This window comes from Oratosquilla oratoria, chromosome 21 (assembly GCF_046742065.1).
Source record: "Oratosquilla oratoria isolate Oo_2021 chromosome 21, ASM4674206v1, whole genome shotgun sequence".
Lineage (NCBI taxonomy): Eukaryota > Metazoa > Arthropoda > Malacostraca > Stomatopoda > Squillidae > Oratosquilla > Oratosquilla oratoria.
In genome coordinates this window covers 24,944,240-24,965,917 of record NC_134797.1, presented here as the reverse complement: position 1 = coordinate 24,965,917, position 21,678 = coordinate 24,944,240, and the positions used below count along the sequence as shown (strand labels likewise).

At 37.7% G+C, this 21,678-nt stretch overlaps 1 protein-coding gene across 1 annotated transcript in view; it reads left to right on the top strand.

Annotated features, from left to right (window-relative positions):
- The window catches only part of LOC143036790 (hemolymph clottable protein-like), a 35,822-nt gene extending 20,670 nt beyond the window's left edge, over positions 1–15,152 (top strand). The window contains exons 22-33 of the mRNA XM_076204533.1: positions 345–463; positions 1,907–2,025; positions 2,355–2,460; positions 2,625–2,797; positions 3,032–3,178; positions 3,500–3,649; positions 3,761–3,894; positions 4,859–5,036; positions 5,318–5,512; positions 7,051–7,206; positions 7,649–7,887; positions 14,548–15,152. Coding sequence (XP_076060648.1) covers positions 345–463; positions 1,907–2,025; positions 2,355–2,460; positions 2,625–2,797; positions 3,032–3,178; positions 3,500–3,649; positions 3,761–3,894; positions 4,859–5,036; positions 5,318–5,512; positions 7,051–7,206; positions 7,649–7,887; positions 14,548–14,554 — 1,723 coding nt within the window. The 3' untranslated portion in view covers positions 14,555–15,152. The remainder of the gene's footprint in view (positions 1–344; positions 464–1,906; positions 2,026–2,354; positions 2,461–2,624; positions 2,798–3,031; positions 3,179–3,499; positions 3,650–3,760; positions 3,895–4,858; positions 5,037–5,317; positions 5,513–7,050; positions 7,207–7,648; positions 7,888–14,547) is intronic.
- The last annotated feature ends 6,526 nt before the right edge of the window (positions 15,153–21,678 follow it).

The window sequence follows — 21,678 nt, the reverse complement described above, 5'->3', positions numbered from 1 at the left end:
AAATAGGTTTTAGGGTGCCCGTATATTTGTCGTGTAATGTGAATGTTTTCACCAGAATAAGCTTTGAATCAACAAATAAGGACTTTTTCATGAGGGAAAATGTATGATATACCTACTAATCACATCTCTGAATTGTAATTATTTTACAAATTTATGTTTACATCTAGATTTTGCATTCTGGAGCCCATAACTTACATCTTGTTTTCAAGATGGACCAAATACCTTAGGACAGGGGTGGGGTTCTCAGCCTTGTTTTTGTTTATCAAACACGCCCACCCTGTGACAATCTTGTATATCAAAGCATTATTCTAATACACAATGAAAATATGCAATTCTGTTTACAGTACTCCTGAAGAATTTTTCCGTGTAGGACTGGCTCCAACACTCAAGAATTATGAATACAAGCTTAATTACCATCCAACACACTCCAAAACTAACACCATTACTTTCACCTTCAGTGCAAGTAAGTCATTTCTCTTGTGAGTGCATGTATGAAAACTGTCATCAATCATCTCCCAATCAGTATGTGTAGAAAACATGCTCCTATACTTCATAAAGCCCCAGTCACACTTTCATGACCCAAGTGAGTTCATTTGAGTAGAAACAACTTCGTTTACAATTCTTTATTTTTCGTATCTCCAAATGTCATATTACTTTTGCGTCATATGTTGAGAAGCTGAACGATGAAATAAAAGAAGTCCTATACAAATATTAGACACATTGTTGAATTGTCCTTAGTAAAGCCTAAAATACTGTAGGTGAAGGCTTTTCAGATTTACAACATTTGACGAGAATCATGATAGTGTGACTGGGGCTTAAGTAGGCTACAGGTTATTCGTATGGCTGATAATGGAGCAGTTTTACCGCTGTCCTAGTTTTCATCTGTTGAGCTGAAATAGTGCATAAAGCCACATTAACAACCTGCTGACTCACAGCTCATATATGTGTGAATGTTCACATTTTTCTTTTTAAGTGAAAATAAATGTAATTGCCAATATATTTTTTGTAGTAATAAAAGTAATTTTAGGTACCTGTTTGTTCATGGTATAAGAATATAACATTCTCTATTACTATACAAAGTTAAGCTATTTACTGTAGTTGCCCGTTCAATTGTAACATTTTCTATTATGCGTATATATATCTAGTAATAAGGGAAGGCTGGGAGGGGGGGACGCTGTGGCTCGGTTGGTAGAGTGCGCGTCTGATAGCCGCGCGGGGTTTCGGCGTCAGTTTGAATTCTGGCCATGTTGTAGAAGTTAGGAAGGTCCTGAGGTGACTGCCGTGGCATATTGTGGACACTGCCTCCTCCTGCATTCACGTATGAACAATTCCGGACCATCTGCAAGCCTGAGTGGGTACTAGCCCCTCAAACCATGAAAAAAGGGGGGGGGGGGAATGTGTTTGTGAACTGCAAAGTGTGAACGAGAGCGGTTCTCACACCTTCACTAATCATAACCCACTTACTCTTAAATTCCCACCAATACTGCTATATCCGACAGCCACATGACTAATTCTAATACCAGCATTTCAGTACAACCACTGCATGCCCGATGAAACTAAACATCACACCTACCTTCACCATTATAACATAAGGACTTCAAAATGTGGGGGAAATGTCTGACGATGTTCTGCTAGAATTCAGTGGTTCTTAATCTTTTTCAGTGCCCGTACCCCTTAATATCTCAGAAAATTTCCTCGTACCCCCATCCAATACAAATACAATGCAAATATATGAAAAGGATGAGTGATACAAGGCTTATTTGTTTTCTCATTGTAAATATACAGTATCATTGCCCTGGCTATCATGTCTCATAACCCCAGGCTTAAGGTTACGTACCCCAGGTTAAGAACCACTGTGCTAGATGTTTGTGACTCACCTAACCATCATATTTACCTCTTTGTGCAGCAATAACGGAGAAATCACAAAAGTCTTACGAACAATTCACTCAAAACACGGGTCAGTTTACTGGTGGTCAGGGGGGTGACTACGAATTTGGTGGCCAGGACTACGAAGAATCTTTCCAGGTAACTGATTGCTTACTAACAGCGTAGAGAACCGTATATCTAAGAAAGTTTGAATAGATAAGAATATAAAGGCTTGATGTTATACTAGACCTTATGTTTTAGATTTGATGGACAGGCTTTCAGGAACATCACATGGCGCTTTATCGTCTTTGTGACGTATCCGGTAAACATAGCCGATTCCACATGCCTTATAAAGAAAACGCACACCAAAACACGCCATCCTGCTTTGCAAATTATATATTGTGCAGAAATTCTCATAAACTCCCAAGAATCTAAAACAACCCACTATTCCCTCACTCCCAGCAAAAACTAATTTTCTTGTCCAACAGCAAGGAGGTAGCGAAGTAGAAACCTTGAGCAGCAGTCGATATAGTATCAGCGATTCTGTACCCGAGCGTTTGGCAAAGATTAAGAAGCGACACGAACTGATGGGATGTAAGTACCTCACATCCACAGCTCGCAGTTACTGTCTCCGAACTATGTTTTTTGAGTGCCTAAATGTCCATATCATTATCCCAGTTTTTATTGTGATGTAGTTATTGCAAGCATCATAGGTATCTTTTGCAAATTTAAACTAATTTACCTCTCAATCTCTGCAGCTTCACGCGTGAGCAGTGTAAACGCAAAGGTGGAATTCAGTGGGTCAGAAGTTCACAGGTATGGGGTTGTTCTAACTTGGACAAGCGGTGACCAGAGTGGATCCACGAACAAGATAATCACCAAAGCACAGGCCACTCTCCTTAAGGGTACTGACACCAAGACAGAAGACACGGTAAGATTCTGCATCTATCTTCTAATGCCATGTAAGGTCCTCAAAGCACAAATGTCCCATAGGGACCACCTTGACAGAAATTTGCCATATCCATCAGACAAAAAATATATTTTTTTCTATCATCACATCACTTTGTAAGTAATCTGTAGGTGTTGTTGGCAAAACGAATACACCCCTAAGTTCTGCATTTTGATTCAGCATGAAGATGAATCTTCCTTTCTAAATTATCTACAGATGTGCATTGACTTACGGGCTTCTCAACCTTACATCTCCCACCTAATGGATCTTTCCGATGTCCTTGAGAACGACCTGAAGAGCATGTGGAAGTTTGAGCTTCGTGAAGATGAGAATTGCCAGAACTCTCCTAGTGTAGAAATTGAGGTGGGCATAATGACAAATGGACATAGGATTAGTGGATTTAAGTGGGAAGAGGAGTTAAAGACAAAACATGTTTTTAAACATTTATTAGAAATATATCATAACAAAATCAAATAATTAATTTTGATATTATTGATTACTGCATATATTTAGTGATGTCACGTAAAAACTAAGTGGACCAAAATTGTCGAAAGGGAAAGATTGTGAGTTCTCTTGCGTAATAAAGTAGGTTTGTCTTGATTACATCATCCATAGGGTGGAATCAACCGTATCTAAACTCATTCATGCTGATTTCTGGGAGTAAGACACGTCAATTTTTCCCAGGTTTCTATTGATATGACTCAAGAGCGGAAGGACACAATTGTGTCAACAATAAACTCCAAAGAATTCTGCGCCAAGGATTTGGAAGTCCATGAGCACATCCAGGCTGTGTACGATGACGTCCAAATTGGTATCAACTGGGAACAAGATAAAGTTAGTACTCTATCCAAACAGTTTCTCTTTTTTAGGAGTGAATGACTAGATATTTATCTTTAAATATTTCTTGTGCGAATCTATCATGATCTCCCTTTCCTAATATTGCAGATGGATTGTTCACCTCTCATGAACTTGACTCATCATTTAGAAGACTTGACGCGAGGTTTCTTGTTCCCACACGTGACACACAACTACTGCGGACCCAAGACTGCGCCTGGAAAAGCCAACATACATGCTACACGGTGAGTTGGTAACCAGACCCTTGGTAATGGTGCGAATAAAATGGTAGCATTTTTTATATTTGTCCTTTATTTCTAGATAAGTGGGTAGATTGTGAGTTTGTTCATTCTTTCCGTTACGTCTGGAGTTTGTTCATCGATTTGCCCTACGCCCAAACGTTCTGGCTAAAAAGTCTCTATGAAGGAGAGATGGAGGAAGCACCTGCCTTTCCCCAAACCTTCTCAATTTACTTTTCTTTTTGTTAATTCACGCAATCTTTCCCTTTTTCAGTGGGCTGAAGAAAAAAGTAGATAGGCTTTTGCATTCCAGTCACTTCAGAATCTAATGCATTTCCTTGCACATGGGTTTATTACTATAACCTTTGCGATCCAAGGGGTCTGTTCAGGGTGGAGCAGAAGCGGATCTCCCAAGTGCTACGGTGCCAATTTGACCACCTTGGGGAGAAGCCAAACGCAGAGTATGGGATCCAATATTTGACATTTCGCCCAGCAGGGCTTCTTCAGAAACGTCAAATATTGGAAACCATACTCTGCGTTTGGCCTCTCTCCTACAGTGCTGTTGCAGTCGTTGCTGCTTTTACTCACTTGACCACCTTGGCATGGCAACATGGTGAAAAAGCTCAGCCATGTGTCATAGAATTTATTCAGTACATTGTCATAATCATGAAAAATTTATACTCATTGTACTATATAGCTGCCTTTACAGAATATGAAATAAAAAAAAAATCAAATAGCACATAGATGGGAAATAATAGAGAGAGGTAAGTTGATTTGGCAAATGGCTCACGACATATGCCACACACTGCACAAACCCCTTGCAGCACAATGACTTTGACTAAATTGGCATTGTTTCTATAGGAGCCAAGAAAGGATATTACCTGATTGTTTGCCATTACTAACATTTTTGTATCCCATTCCCTCACTTATCAACACATCAAGCACTACATACATAGAACTTTCTCTGCAGGTGTATCGAGAAGAACCTATGGACTGTTTGGACAACCAAGCCTTCAGAGGTATACGTCGTTGACCATCTTCATGTACCCGAGTACGTCGACGAGTACTTTTCCTTTAGCCATGACTATCATCTCACTGACTATGATATTCCTCTCCTTCATGATGAGTGCCATGTCTACGAAGAGTCTGTAAGTAAAGAAATCGTGGATTTACTCTCAGTTCAGAACTATATTCTGTAAACACACACAGCTTACTAATGGAATAATTAACGTTTTGGTATATATTTTCCACTTTTTGACCTTCTTATGCAGTTAATCAGTGTGTTCGCTTAAAATACTGTGATTGGTGTCATGTATAGATATTTTTGACATGTTAGATAAATAAGTATTGTAGAGTTATGCTGTTTCATAGGAGACTATTATGGTGCCTCCTTCTTCAATTTAATGGACAAACTGGTAATAACCAACAGATCATAACTTTCGATGGCCTGAATTATCCCTTCGAGAGGAACCTGTGCTGGCAAGTCTTAACAATGGATGTGGAACACAGCGAGTCTTGGATGCTGCTTCACCGTCTTGTCGAGTACCCGAAACCAGGGCCTCAACTACGCTTCATCAGTCCACAGGGCTCGGTCGTTGTAGACATCACATCTGAGGAGGCTAAGGTACAAGAGTCATGAGGAAGGGTGGGTGGGGGGGGCTTAGAGAAGGGGATGAGGGCAGAGGGAATGATATTAAAAAAGATGTGGATAGAGGGAGAATGGGTGAAAACTGAGGATGAAGAGATGGTAGAATGAGGGAATAATTACGAGACAGAAGCTTAAACTGTTGCAAACATGTAGATATGAAAATATTAAATGACTGCAGACATTGTCAATAGGCACTCTTCCTTCAGTACGAGGATAAGTAGATGTGGCAGAAGAATCAGTAGATTAAAGGAGGAGGAAAGAAGAGTAAAGAGATAGGGGGATGAAATGTTACCCTCATAATTATATTTTGCTCCTTTGTATGAATGAAAATTTTCCCAATGAGTTTTGCACTTGTGGATAACATCTTTGCTGACATGCCACATAGAGATAGCCATTTCCCTAATATGAACAAGTCAAATGCTGGCAACTGGTCACGTGAATAACTATGTGCACTAAAATACATCAGCATTTAATAGTGTTGGTGTCACCAATGTTGGCTCCACTACTCGTCGCCTTTGTTGGAAGCGGCCAGCCTGAAACGAGTGGTAGGGACAAGGTATGGGAGGTTTTTCACAAAGGGGAGTCAGAACACACCATTGAGTTTGCCGTGGTATGATTCCCTTGGGCACATTTGAAATGAACACTTCCGTACTCTGTGCCAATGGCGGGTGACATTCTCGTTGGACTGTACCTGTCAGAATATAGTTTGCCACGATGTATTTACCCTTACGCACCCTTGGGATGAATACTTCCGTGCTCAGTGCTAACGGCTGGTACTTCTTCCAGAAGTATAGCTTAGATATCTAAAGTCATTCCCATGACTAATCTCTGTTTATTGAAAATCTCAATGATACTATGTACAACAATGGTGGCGAAATTCTTGATTCTTTGTTTTTAGTATACAATAATTTAAAATCATTTTACAATACATATATATCCTTGTTACAGGATACAGAGGAATATTTTTTAGTTACAAAATAAATAAAGTTGCTGGAGTGAATATATATATTTATATCAATATAAATTAATCGAACGCATGTCGTTCTAAGGGGTGACCATAGTTTTGTCCCGTACTTGGCGGTCACAAGTCTTAAAGGGGAGCATACATGTGTTGCCTACAGAACACTACAATAGGGTTCATAATTATTCTGTATTCAGGTACATTTTTAAAACCTTTATTAACAGTTAAGGTCACCGCAGAATTCAATTGCCAAAGAAAGCTATTGAAAAAAATTCTTGGTAAAATATGTAGTGAAACCCTTTATGAATACATGATCCATAAAGCTTAACTAGTGTCTACAATAGGGTGTCAATATTATAATCTTTCCACTATCATGGTCCACAAATAAAAGTAGGATCTCAAGAGTGTCTTTCATCGATGAAGATGTAAAGATTATATATATATATATATATATATATATATATATATATATATATATATATATATATATATATATATATATATATATATATATATATATATATATCTGATTGTGACCCGTGATCTGATGCAGGTGAATGGCAAACCAGTGGTCATGGCCCAGGACCGCGAGGTTGTCCGTCATGAAGGCAAAGTCCAGGCTATCGTTGAACTGCATAAGGACGAGATCTACGTCGAGATCCCTGATGTCCTGTCTGTGTCCATGAAGGACTCCCACATGGTTGTCAGGGTATGTATGGCCATATATGCTGACTAAATTTAATCACCATTTATGCAAGAGATCATGACATACAAATACACCTTGTGTATTTACCATTATTGTAATGTGCAGGGAAGAAGTTGCTGTCTGTCATACTTAACTCTGAAATCACTCAAGGAATTAGTTTGTGTGTTTGCATGCATGTTTGTGACTAAATTATACTTTTCTCTCCAGTGGATAAGCTAGATATCAACTCTTGAATGTTAGTCATTGAAATTCATATTATGTACATTCAAGAGCAGATTTGACAGACGTTTTTCTCATAACTGTGAGAATTCATTATCTATATTGATTGCAATATCTATCTACATATGTAAGGGCTACAGCACTCAAAATACAGCCTCTATCTTCATCTTTGTCCTCCTCTGTATAAGTGAGACATGTAACTTGACTCTTTCCCTTTCGTCTGCAGCTGGATCACTATACCGTGGGTGGTCTGTGTGGAGCTCGTGATGGCGAAGTGACTGGCGATCTGCAAGGACCCAACCGCTGCGTCTACTACAAGCCAGAGCTCTTCACCGCTTCCTGGATGGCAGGAGGAGATGGTGGTTGTGACCCCTATGCCATGGATGAAATCATCAGGAATGTGGAGAACTATCAGCAGCACTGCCCCAAGCTCCATACTCAAGCCACGGGACCTGCTCATAACTGGTGCGTTTTAACATCCTTCAACGTCGTTCTAGTTTCACCAATACAGCTACTGAATTGAGGTAGAAAATGAAGTGGACACACACACACACACACACACTTTCAACGAACGGACGGCTTGACGAACGCTCTGAAGAAAAGTGCAGATTGTGGATACCAACGCAAAGAGAAGTGCCTTTTTGTATTTGCAGGGGGGGGGAATTGCTCGTGAGGTAGTGGGAAAGTAAGGAAAGAGGAGAGGGGGAGGGATTACTGGGGAAATGGAAGGTAATGAGGATGTGGAGGACTTGGCCCAGGCAGACGGGCGGAAGGTCAACATGAAACGACCACCGGATGACGAAATGGCAAATAAAAATGTAAAGATTAGAAGTATAGAGAGGAGAAATACAGTAGAAAGTGACGAGAATATGTTCCAGGGATTTAAAGAGGGTGGGGGGACACAACCCCCCCCAGACTGATAAGACTAGAGGAGAGAGTTGATAAGGTGATCGAGGACTTGGAACGTAAGTTAGGTAATGTAGGCTCCATTCTCCAAAGAATTGAAAGATTGGAACAACTAGAGAAGGCTAACAGAAACTTAACTGAAGAAGTAGAGGACCTAAAAAGACAGTTAGGAAATGTAAAGGAGGAGAATGAGAAATTGAAGAAGAATAGTAAGGAAAACAGTGAGAAAATAGCTACAGAAGCTAAAAATTGGAGAATAACTCAAGAAGGGAATAAGGTTTCATTCACTGACATAGTCAAACAGCAATTGAAAGAACATAATGAAGACTCAGTTATTAAAGTGATGAGACAGAAGGAGAATATAGTAAGAGAATTAGCTGACAAAAAGAAATGTATAATTATATTAGGAATGGAAGAGAAACATAACCCAGATAGAACCGCAAGAATCAAGGAGGAAAATGAAAGGGTAAGCAGTTTATTAAAATTAGTCCAGGAAGATGAACCAGAAATTATAAAGGAAATTGAGGAAAAATTCAGACTCGGAAAATATAGTACAGATAAGACCAGACCAATTAAGATTAAATTCAGGTCACAAACAACGGCAGAGAAAATTCTATCCAAGACAGGGAAACTAGCAACAAATTATCAATATAAAAAGGTATGGATAAAAAGAGAAATGAATAAGGAGGAAAGAGAGGCAGAAAAGCAGAAAAGAATTGAAGCTAAGGCAAAAAACGAGGAAAGAACGGAGTCAGAGAAAGAGAGATTCTATTGGAGAGTAGTGAACATGAAAATAAAGCAGTTCGACATACTAAAGAAAAACATAAGGGAAACAGAGAACACAATGGAAGTGGCAGAAAACTAAGAGTGTCTTACACAAATATAGATGGATTGATAACAGGATTGAATGAACTGAATGATTATTTGAAAGAAAAAGAACCGGACATAATGGGAATTGTAGAAACAAAATTAAAAGGCCCACTACCACCCAACAGTGTAGGACATGATACATACAATTATTGGATTAGAAACAGAGAGAAAAAACAAGGGGGTGGAGTTATGTTCCTGACAAAGAAGGATATAAACGTGAAAGGTGTCATATATGGAAAGAATACAGTAGAGATGATTATGATAGAAGTGGAAGACCGAGATAAGAAGAGCAGAAAATTTGTGATCAACTATGTGCCTCCGAAAACAGCCTCATGGGAGGAGAATGAACATAAAAGTATGTTAGAGGACACAAAGATAGCATTAACTAAAATAATGGAAGACGGAGGAAGAATAGTTATGATGGGCGACTTTAATTGCAAAGAAATCTGCTGGGAAGAAATGACAGTAAAGAGTGGTGATGACTCATGGGGAAATGCTCTACTTGAGATGATTACTGACCATTCAATGACACAATGGATACAAGAGAACACTAGGTATAGAAATGAAGAAGAACCATCGAGGCTAGACTTAATAATTACATCTGAACCTAGAATAGTGGACAAGATTGAATATAAAACACCAATAGGTAAAAGTGACCACATATTGATTGAACTGGAACTTAATGAAGAAAAATATATGAAAAGAAATGAACAATATAGAAAAGGAAGAATGATGTATGAAAAAACAAACTTTGATAAAATAAGAGAATTCTTCCAACAAGAAAACTGGGAAGAAATATACAAAGAAGAAACATCAGTGGAAGAGAAATGGAATATTTTGACAAAAATTTACAAAGAAGGAGTGGAAAAGTATGTCCCAAGACAAAAACAAGAAAAAGAATATGTAAAATGCTGGTACAACAAAAGTTGTAGGGAGTTAAAAGACAAAAGAGACAAAGCCTGGACCGGATGGAAAAAAGACAGAAGACCTGAAAAATGGAAAATATATACTGGTTATAGAAATGAATATGTACAAAAGTGCAGAGAGGAAAAAAGAAAATATGAAAAAGATGTTATAGAAAAGTGTAAAGATCAACCAAAACTATTCTACAGATTTGTAAACAATAAACTGAAAAACAAACAAGACTTGGAGAAATTAAGATTGAATACACTGAGGAAATGGAAATGGCAGAAATTATGAACAAACATTTTAAATCAGTGTTTACAAGGGAAAATATACAACCTGAAGAGATTGAGTGGAAGGAAAAAGTCCCCCCTATGGAAGAAATAGAAGTAACGAAGAATGAAATATTGACACACTTGGGTAATTTTGATGTCAGAAAATCGCATGGGCCAGATGAAATAGCAAACTGGATTCTGAAAGAATGTAGGAATGAACTGGCAGACAAAATACATAGCATAATAAGCAGTTCCTTAAAAGAAGGAAAAGTTCCAGAAGATTGGAAAAAAGCAAATATAGTACCTATATATAAAGGAGGAAATAAAGAAGAACCTACCAACTATAGACCAGTCTCTCTAACAAGTACAATAGCAAAAATATGTGAAAGAATTATCAAAAGTAGATGGGTAAAATACTTGGAAAAAAACAACGTACTAAATCCAAGGCAATTTGGATTCAGACAAGGACGATCATGCGTCACCAATTTAATATGTTTCTATTCAAGGCTAATAGATATAATACAAGAAAGAGATGGATGGGCTGATTGTGCATTTCTAGACCTAAAAAAAAGCTTTTGACAAAGTACCACATAAGAAGTTGCTTAAGAAATTAGAATATGAAGGAGGAATACAAGGTAAATTGCTAAATTGGATGGAAGACTTTTTGCAAGAAAGAAAAATGCGAGTAGTGATAAGAGATCAGCACTCAAAATGGAATGAAGTAATAAGCGGTGTCCCGCAGGGAACAGTTCTGGCCCCAATAATGTTTGCTATATATATTAATGATATGGATGAAGGAATTGAAAGCTATATGAGCTTCTTTGCAGATGATGCAAAATTACTGAAAAGAGTGAAAACTGAAGAAGATTGTGAATCACTACAGAGAGATCTAAATAAAGTACAAGAATGGAGTAGGAAGTGGGAGATGGAGTTCAATACAAAAAAGTGTAGTATAATGGAATTTGGAAAAAGCAAAAACAGAATAACAGGATCATATAATTTGGGAGAAGAAGGAATAAAAAGAGTAGAAAATGAGAGGGACCTGGGAGTCATTGTTATGAATAATATGTCACCTGAGAAACATATAAATAAGATTTTTGGAGAAACTTATAATTTAATAAGAACAATCAAAGTGGCATTTACATACCTGGATGAAGAAATGGTGAGGAAAATCCTAGTCACCCTGATAAGACCAAGATTGGAATATGCAGCAACGATATGGTCACCAAGTACAAAAAAATGTATAAAAAAACTTGAAAGAATACAAAGAGCAATTACTAAACTGGCACCAACACTCTCAAAACTATCATATGAAGAGAGACTACAAAAACTTAAACTACAGACACTAGAGCAAAGAAGAGAGAGAGGAGATTTGATAGCTATTTACAGAATCATGAAAGGCATAGAAATTACTGATAGAGAGAATCTGATAAAATGGGATGACAGAAATACAAGAGGACACGGAAAGAAAATAAAAAAAGACAACTATAGAAGAGATTTGAAAAAGAACAGCTTTCCTCACAGAGCAATAGACAGTTGGAACAAGTTAGATGAGAAAGTGGTGTGTGCAAAAACAATACATGAATTTAAAAATAGTTTAGATAAAATGAGATATGAAGACGGGACCTCACGAGCATAGCTCCCCTTCCCGTAAAATACAACTAGGTACAACTAGGTAAATACACACACACACACACACACACACACACATGGAGTCATTGTTATGAATAATATATCACCTGAGAAACATATAAATAAGATTTTTGGAGAAACTTGTAATTTAATAAGAACAATCAAAGTTGCATTTACATACCTGGATGAAGAAATGGTAAAGAAAATTCTAATCACCCTGATAAGACCAAGACTGGAATATGCAGCAATGATATGGTCACCAAGTACAAAAAATGTATAAAAAGACTTGAAAGAATACAAAGAGCAATTACAAAATTGGCACCAACACTCTCAAAACTATCATATGAAGAGAGACTAGCAAAACTTGAACTACAGACACTAGAGCAAAGAAGAGAGAGAGGAGATTTGATAGCTATATACAGAATCATGAAAGGCATAGAAATTACTGATAGAGAGAATCTGATGAAATGGGATGATAGAAATACAAGAGGGACACGGAAAGAAAATCAAGAAAGACAGCTATAGAAGAGATGTGAAAAAAGAACATCTTTCCTCACAGAGTAATAGACAGTTGGAACAAGTTAGATGGGAAAGTGGTGTGTGCAAAAACAATACATGAATTTAAAAATAGTTTAGATAAAATGAGATATGAAGACGGGACCCCACGAGCATAGCTCCCCTTCCCGTAAAATACAACTAGGTAAATACACACACACACGTCGGTCGAAGTGACAGCGAAGTTTGGAACTCCAGGAAAAATTCAAGTTTCATAGATCTCAATGACGAGAGAGTACCTTTGTTGTATTAGTAGGGAGGGGGGAAGCTCGTGGTGTAGTAAGAAGGTGAAGAAAAAGAAGAGAGGGATTACTGAGGAAAATGGAACGGGCCCCGGATGTTAGAAGGGGTGTCAACAAAAGGGGTGCAGAACACACAGACGAGGAAGAACAAGGAAGTAGAGGTGTCAAAAGCAGAAATATAGATAATAGCAGCTCATTGGAAAGAAAAGATAACTATTTTTATGGATTTAAGGAGGGAGGAGGTGACAACCTCTCCCGACTAGCAAATCTAGAGGAGAAACTAAAAAACTGAACGAAGCATGTGAGGTTAGGCTTAACCAATTAACACTAGTTACACAAGGAGTTGATAAACTGGAAGAACTAATGTAGGAGAATCTAAATCTAATTAAAGAAATAGAGGAATTAAAAAGACAGTTAAAAGAGGTAAAGGATAAGAATGGGGAATTAAAGAATAACAATAGAGATAATAAAGAGTCCATAGCAAAAGAAGCACAGGGTTGGAGAAAAGTCCAAGAGAACAACAAAATTGTATTTAGAGATATAGTGACACAACAGATGAAAGAACAAACTAAGGACACAGTTATTAAAGTGATGAGAGAGAAGGAGAATATAGTAAGAGACTTAGTGGACAAAAAGAAATGTATAATTATATTAGGGATGGAAGAGAAGCATAATCCAAATAGGACCACAAGAGTAAAAGAGAAGGAAAAGGTAAACAAGATATTAGAAGTAGTTCAAGAGGATGAACAAGAAACAGGGAAAGAAATTGAAGAAATATATAGAATAGGGAAATACAATACAGATAAGACCAGACCAATTAAGATCAAATTCAGGTCACAAACGACAGCAGAGAATATCTTAGCAAAAACAGGGAAACTAGCAGACAGTGATCAATATAAACAGGTATGGATAAAAAGAGAAATGAATAAAGAGGAAAGAGAGGATGAGAAAACAAAAAGACTAGAAGCTAAGGAAAAAACGAGAAAAGAACAGAGTCAAAAAAAGAGAAATTCTATCTGAGAGTAGTGAATATGAAAGTGAGGAAATGGTTCATAGCAGAGAAAAACTGAAATGAAACGGAAAACACGATGGAAGTAGCAGAAAATTAAAAGTGTCTTACACAAACATAGATGGCTTAATTACAGGCTTAAACAAATTGAATGGTTACCTGAAGGAAAAATAACCGGACATAATGGGAATTGTAGGGACAAAATTGAAAGGTCCACTACCACCCAACACCATAGGACATGGTGCATATAATAATTGGATTAGAAGCAGAGAGAGAAACTTAGTTTCCATGTCTTTCATGATCTAATAAAATGAGATAGTAGAGATGCAAGAGGACACCAAAAGAAAATCAAGAAAGACATTTATAGAAGAGACCTAAAAAAGAACAGCTTTCTCCACAGGATAATAGATGCTTGGAACAAGTTAGATGAGAATGTAGTGTGTGCAAAAACGATACACGAATTTAAAAACAGTCTAGATAAAACGATATATGAAGACGGAACACCACGAGCATAGCTCCTCTTCCCGTAAAATACAACTAGATAAATATAACTAGGTAAATGTACACACACACACACACACACCCTTCTCATAAGCTACAACTAGGTAAGTATGCACACACACATATTTACATATACATATACATACATATGTACATGTGGGCAAATACATGAGCAAATACATAAAAATGTTAGATGTATGTGAGATTAAATGAAACCAATTTTTAATTGCAGGCATTGATACCTGAATCCTGACATGTCATTTGTGCAATGAGGGGAAGAAAATACAGCATTTGACAAAACACAAAGAAAATGAAAGCAGCATGAAGAAATTGGTATGCATGAAGATGAAGATCCAACTCCCCAAATAACACTGAGAGTATTTTTCTTAAAAGCACTAAAACATATAAAAAACATACTCTGCTGCAAGATGAACAAAACCATCGTTACAAGACAATGATATTTTAATTTCTCTCTTGCGTGATCATTCATCAGAAGAATGTTGTGGCCCAAACGTCTATTCTGAATAATTTCATTGCCCATTTTTAAATCTATTTGTTTATTCACTGTTTTATTATATTTTTTATAACTTTTCACTCATCTGGCCTGAATATGTGTACAAAAACTGTGTAGGCTGGGTAACGCTTGGTACTGGATTTGAAAACTTTATATGCCCATTCTGGTAAGAAGTTACCCTAAATGTGATTGAGAGAGAGAAAGAGAGAGAATTGAATTATCATAATAAGAGCCACTATGACAAACACTCTCATGAGTTGGTCATTAGATTGTCTTGTATTATCCAAGAGATGTGATATTTCAAAATAAACCTAAAAATTTAACTCTGTTTTCTTTCCCAGGAATGATTAAATTTCTATTTCAATCCTATGCAAAGGCATTTCGAATTTGCAATCACCTTCATTTTTGACATTTGAAGGTTCTTACATATAAGTTATAAACACTACAATAATGAAATGTTCTTTTCTAGATATGTAGAGATGTTCACTAACCTTGTTTATTTGCATATAGAAATCTTGCCTTACTTTTCTGTCACTAATTTTTAATAACATGTTTGGAGTTGCAATGAGAACTCATGTGCAATAAGTTATTTTTTTGTGTCATTCCTTGCAACTGGAGTTACATCAGGAGGGTGTTACATGCTCCCTAAAAGGGGGAATGATCGGGAAGGGAATGAAGAACTCACGATCATTTGAACACACTCATTCTGAAAGATCCATAGAATATATTCATGCAGATATAATTCCTGCCTCGGTTGTGTAGCCTGACTTGAACCTTTTAATTAGTCAAGTGCCTGGAATATCACAAGGTCCGAGGCATGGATGCCTATACTCCCTCGAACCTCAGGATTGTTGGGTTAATGATATATACCTGTGGTATATGGTGGGTGGGGGCGTGGAAGGGCAAATCTCAAACTATGTTTATGGCATATATACATGGTGCTTCTAGCGAGGGTGGGGTTGCAACATGTCCCTATCAAAACCACTAGCTTGCCGTAGTGCTGTAAATGAAGCACGGACATGCCGAGTCAAGGCTAAGGTGAACCTCCGTCGGGCTGTCCATGTGGGCACCTGGAACATTCGTTCTATCTCACAGGACAATTGACTACCCTTTATATATCGACTGAGCTCAGGAGGCTAAGGATGAATATAGTGGCTTTCTCTGAGGTGAAGAAACCAGGCAGTGGTGAAATCAGTAGTAAGAATTACATTTACTATAGGTCGGGCCGTAGTGATGGTCCCAACTTCGCAGGAATGTTTGCTGGCATATCTAACTGAAAAGACAACAAACAACAGTGTTGCAGTGGTTACCGCAGTTGATGTGTGATATTGATGAGGTTGAAGCATACCTATGATTTCATTTCTCTTGTCGCAGTATATTTATGCTTCTACCGAGGCACGTGAACATGGAGAAATGCTCTACACCAAACTTGATTTTATAGTCGACCAATGTCTGCCACCTCCGCCATGATAGTGCAATCGCTAGTATGTACACGTGGAAAAGTTTATATATGTCTCCGTCGAGCTCCTTGCTAGTCTCGTCTGCGATGGCATGGAATTAAAAGTGAATTATGGTTGAAAAGATGTTAATCTGTTCACTGGGAACCATTCAGTGTATGTATAAACTTTCCCACGTGTACATACTAGCGATTGCACTATCATGGCGGAGGTGGGTTGAACGCAAAAATTCGTGTATGTGTATGTAACTCGAGCATACAAATATAAGAAAGTTGTGCTCAACTTATATCTCTCTTGATAGCGCAATGGGCTAAGTCACTGAAGTTTTTGTCACGTCCGAGCTGAGTTAGAGTCCTCGGCTCAACCACGTTTCAATTTCCAATATATGTCTCCGTCGAGCTCCTCGCTAGTCTCGTATGTGATGGCATGGAATTGAAAGTGAATTGTGGTTGAAAAGATGTTAATCTGTTCACTGGGAGCCAGTCAGTGTATGTATGTATATATATATATATATATATATATATATATATATATATATATATATATATATCGTATACTTAGGGCGCAGGTTCTCCTTGATACACACTGAGTTAAACACCAAGGCATTGTCACAATTATTTATCTTCTTCCTAATATTTTCAATTCTCCTCACTATAGTTCTGACTTTGGGAGGGTGATCGAAAACCAATTGTCCAAAGTTATCCATTTTAATAACAAATTCGACGTTTCGACTTCAAGTAGTCATTTTCAAAATAATTACATTTAACACAACACAATTACACAGAACACAGAACAACTACATTTTTACGGACTGAACAGGACGACGTCTTTCCATATACATGGAAAGGCTTACAGTGGTGTGTGGCTTGATGATCTGACCCTAACAGATCGCCTCAGGGGAGGGGGAGGGGGAGAGGAGTAGGGGGGTCGGGGCAGTAGGCGATAAGAGAGATTAGTGAGAATTGAAAATATTAGGAAGAAGATAAATAATTGTGGCAATGCTGTGGTGTTTAACTCAGTGGGTATATATATATATATATATATATATATATATATATATATGTATGTGTGTGTGTGCGTGTGTGTATGTGTGTGTTTGTGTATATATATATATTATATATACACATACATATATGTGTGTATGTGTATGTACATATATATATATATATATATATATATATATATATATATATATATATATATACAGTCGAACCTCGAAAGCCCGGACTAATTGGGGGGAAGGGTGGTCCGGTCATGCCAAATGTCCGGCCATCGAAAATGTCGCACTAACACCCGTAGATTTTCGTAGCGGTATACGTATAGGTAACGTATGATATGGCATAGAAACACATAAGAATAATACTCTAACACTGTGATAATAACAATACTGTAATAATGATAATAATAATTCTGTAATAATGACTGTAATACAGGCATGTAAATGTACTGTATATACAGTGTACTGTACTGTATCTTTTATTACGTACACTGTAAATATCGGAAGGTATGCATGCGGGACAGTGGCGGCGGCCAGGGTTGCCACGTTTTCTACACTGCCGTGTAGATTGGGAGTGTTGCCATACTCGGGCGTGTGCAGACTTTCATAGCAAGATATACTTGTCAAACTTTGACAAAATGTTGGTTCTAGTTTTTTTATTCTTGAATGTATATAAGGCCCCCGTGCCCTAACATATTCAGTAAGATATAAAGATTATTTTATTATATATTATTATTGCTAAAAGAAAGCTGAAACTTTAGTGTAATTTTTTTTTCTACACAGTAAAAACGTATCTTTTGGGGTATAATATTTCATAAGTACCACAATTACCAATGAAAGTCATATTTTGATGTACCATTTATTATTTGATAACTAGTTCTATGATTTTTAAACAAAAGTTTGAGTTTTTGAATGTTTTTAACAGCCTGCTGATATGTAGAAAAAAATTCCTCATGTCCATGTGCAGTTAGCTAACCATTTAGATAGCTTGCTGGTACAAGATCCCCGGTTGGAGATGATAGGTCTGAGGGGAATATCAGTTTTATGCAATTTTGGAAGGCCATAGAAATAAGGCAACTTAGGATTAACCACTTTGAGTTTCAATACCTCTTCGTCTTTGGTGATGTTACGAACTTCTTTGTTGAAAATGGCAGACATATTTTTAAGTGGATTTTTACTAAGTTGCTCATATGTATCCGTGTCATTTAGAAGGGCCATGGCTTTATCTACGTAACTGTCATGGTCAAGAATAACTATTTTACTACCAAACCATGTCTGCGGGTTTAATGGTAGGCAGAAGAACAGACTCAAAGTATTCCATGTACAGATTGGCCAATACAGGAGAGATTTGAACCCATGCTACAACCAAATTTTTGTCTGAAAAAAATTCTGAAAGGAAAAAACATTTGATGTGACACACAGGCGAATAAGGGCAATGATGGTTAATCCTAAGTTGCCTTATTTCTATGGCCTTCCAAAATTGCATAAAACTGATATTCCCTCCCCTCAGACCTATCATCTCCAACCGGGGATCTTGTACCAGCAAGCTTTCTAAATGGTTAGCAAACCTTTTATCCCCGTTTGTTGGTACTTTCTCCGATTCTCATTTAAAACACTCAGAGGATTTCATCACAAAAAATAAAAAAGTGAATTTTTCTAGTTGATAAATGCTTAGCCTGAATGTAATTTCTCTTTTCACACATGTCTGTATTGATGACGTTCTATCCTTCCTGAAAACCAAGCTACAACCATTTCAGGACAAATTCCCACTCCCCGTTTCAAAAATCATTGCGCTTACTCGCCTGTGTGTCACATCAAATGTTTTTTCCTTTCAGAATTCTTTTTTCAGACAAAAATTTGGTTATACTTTGGAATACTTTGAGTCTGTTCTTCTGCCTACCATTAAACCCGCAGACATGGTTTGGTTTAGATACGTAGATGACATTTTCACTCTTTGGGATGAAAATTGGGGTTCATTCGATAACTTCTTTGCTAATTTAAATTCGTTAGCCTCCAACATTAAGTTTAAAGTTGAATGGGAAGAACAAGGTAAGCTACCCTTTTTAGATGTTCTCATTGTTCGTGACGGAGACAAGCTTGCTTTTACCGTCTATAGAAAAGAAACCCATTCTGGTAGTTATCTTCATTTTTTCAGTAGTCACCCAGACAAAGTAAAAAGTAGCGTCGCTTCAGGATTATTCCTTCGAGCTCTTAGAATTTGCAGCCCCCAGTTTCTTGAAGGAGAATTAAACATTATAAAATCTCAATTTAGTAATTTAGCTTACCCGGATTGGTTCTTGGTCAAAGCCCTCAGCCGAGCGAGATCCAATTTTTTCAACACCACCCCCACCTCCTCTAATTTTTCATTGGGCAAGAGCTCTTTAATCGTTCCCTTTTCTGAATCATTCATTCCCTCTACCAAGTTTCTTCCCAAGGACAAATCAGATTTGATTAATTATTACCCTAACACCATTAATAAAAAGGTGGTAAATGTCCACCAAAGGTTAAAAGAAGAGCAGAGCCTAGGGGTTTATTCGATTCCATGTAAAGGTTGTGACTTATTTTACATCGGACAGACTGGAAGGGATTTGAATACTAGGATGATTGAACATAAACGTTCCATTAAATATGCACAAGAGAGCTCAGCTGTGTTCCAACATGTTAAGCAATTTAAACATTGTTTAGATTGGGACAAAGCTGAGCTTATTTATAAATCCAGATGTGAGTTCAGGAGAAAAATGGTAGAATCTACCATCAATGAATATCAGCCCAACATGAATATTTCAAATGGGCAATGGTCCCCGGATATAATGTCCGGACTCTTCATCACCAACCTATTGAAAGCTCATTTGCCTCCTGACCTCACATACGGAGTGAGCCGAGGGTAGAGACATCTTCCCATGTTCCCCTTTCTTTTGTTAAGGGTGCTACTTAAGCAGCACGCTCTCTCTTAATTGTATCTACTGAAGAGGATTGCAGTTTGCAATCGAAATATATAGATTCCCCGTTTCCAGTCTTTTCTACTCCAACAGTGGTTTCTACGTTATATTTATATATGTATATATATATACATATATATATATATATATATATATATATATATGTATATATATATGTATATATATGTATATATATATATATATATATATATATATATATATATATATATACATATATATATATATATATAAATATATATATATTATCAACCACAAGTGTAGTAGGGAAGGCTTATGGGAGAATCTTAATTGAGAGGATTAGGAGAGGAACAGAAGGAGTAATTGGTGAGGAACAGTGTGGTTTTAGGACGGGTAGAGGTTGTGTAGATCAGATCTTTGTGGTAAGACAGATATGTGAGAAAGCTATAGGAAAGGGGAAGGATGTTTTTTGGGCTTTTATGGATCTGGAAAAGGCTTATGATAGGGTAGACAGAAAGGCACTGTGGGAGGTTATGCAGATTTATGGGATAGGAGGAAAGCTTTTGGGAGCTGTCAAGAGTTTTTATGTGAGTAGTAGAGCATGTGTTAGGATTGGAAATGGAGAGAGTGAGTGGTTTGAAGTAAAGGTGGGACTTCGTCAAGGATGCGTTATGTCGCCCTGGCTGTTCAACTTATACATGGATGGGGTGGTGCGAGAGGTGAATGCTAGGGTAGTGAGTCAGGGATTGGAGATGGTTAAAGAAAATGGAGAAAAGTGGGAGGTGAGCCAGCTGTTGTTTGCGGACGACACTGCGCTTGTGGCAGGGTCAGAGGAGGGATTGAGGAAGCTGGTGGCAGAGTTTGGGAGAGTATGTGATAGAAGAAAGCTAAAGATAAATGTGGGTAAAAGTAAGGTGATGAGATGTACAAGGGGTGAAAGTGGCAGTAGACTGGAAGTGAACATTAAGGGAGAGCGACTGGAGGAAGTGGATAGTTTTAGATACTTGGGTGCAAGTGTAGCAGGAAAAGGTGGAGTGAAGGTGGAGGTAGAATGTAGATTGAGAGAAGCGAGTAAATGCCTTGGTGGTTTAAAGAGTGTAATGAGAAATAGACATTTGGGAATGGATGCGAAGAGGAGACTGTATGAAGGAGTGATTGTGCCAACAGCACTGTATGGGGCAGAAACGTGGAACATAAGAGAAGAAGAGAGAAGGAGTTTGAATGTGTTTGAGATGAGGTGTCTGAGAAGTATGGCGGGGGTTACTAGGCTAGATAGAGTGAGAAATGAGGAGGTGAGGAGGAGAACAGGGGTGAAAAAGGATTTGGGAGAGAGGGTTGATGAAAGAATATTAGGATGTTTTGGACACATGGAAAGAATGAGTGAAGAAAGACTAGTAAAAGAGGTATGGAAGGCAGATGTGGAGGGAGTGAACATGAGGGGACGTCCTAGGATGAGGTGGATGGATGGGGTGAAGGG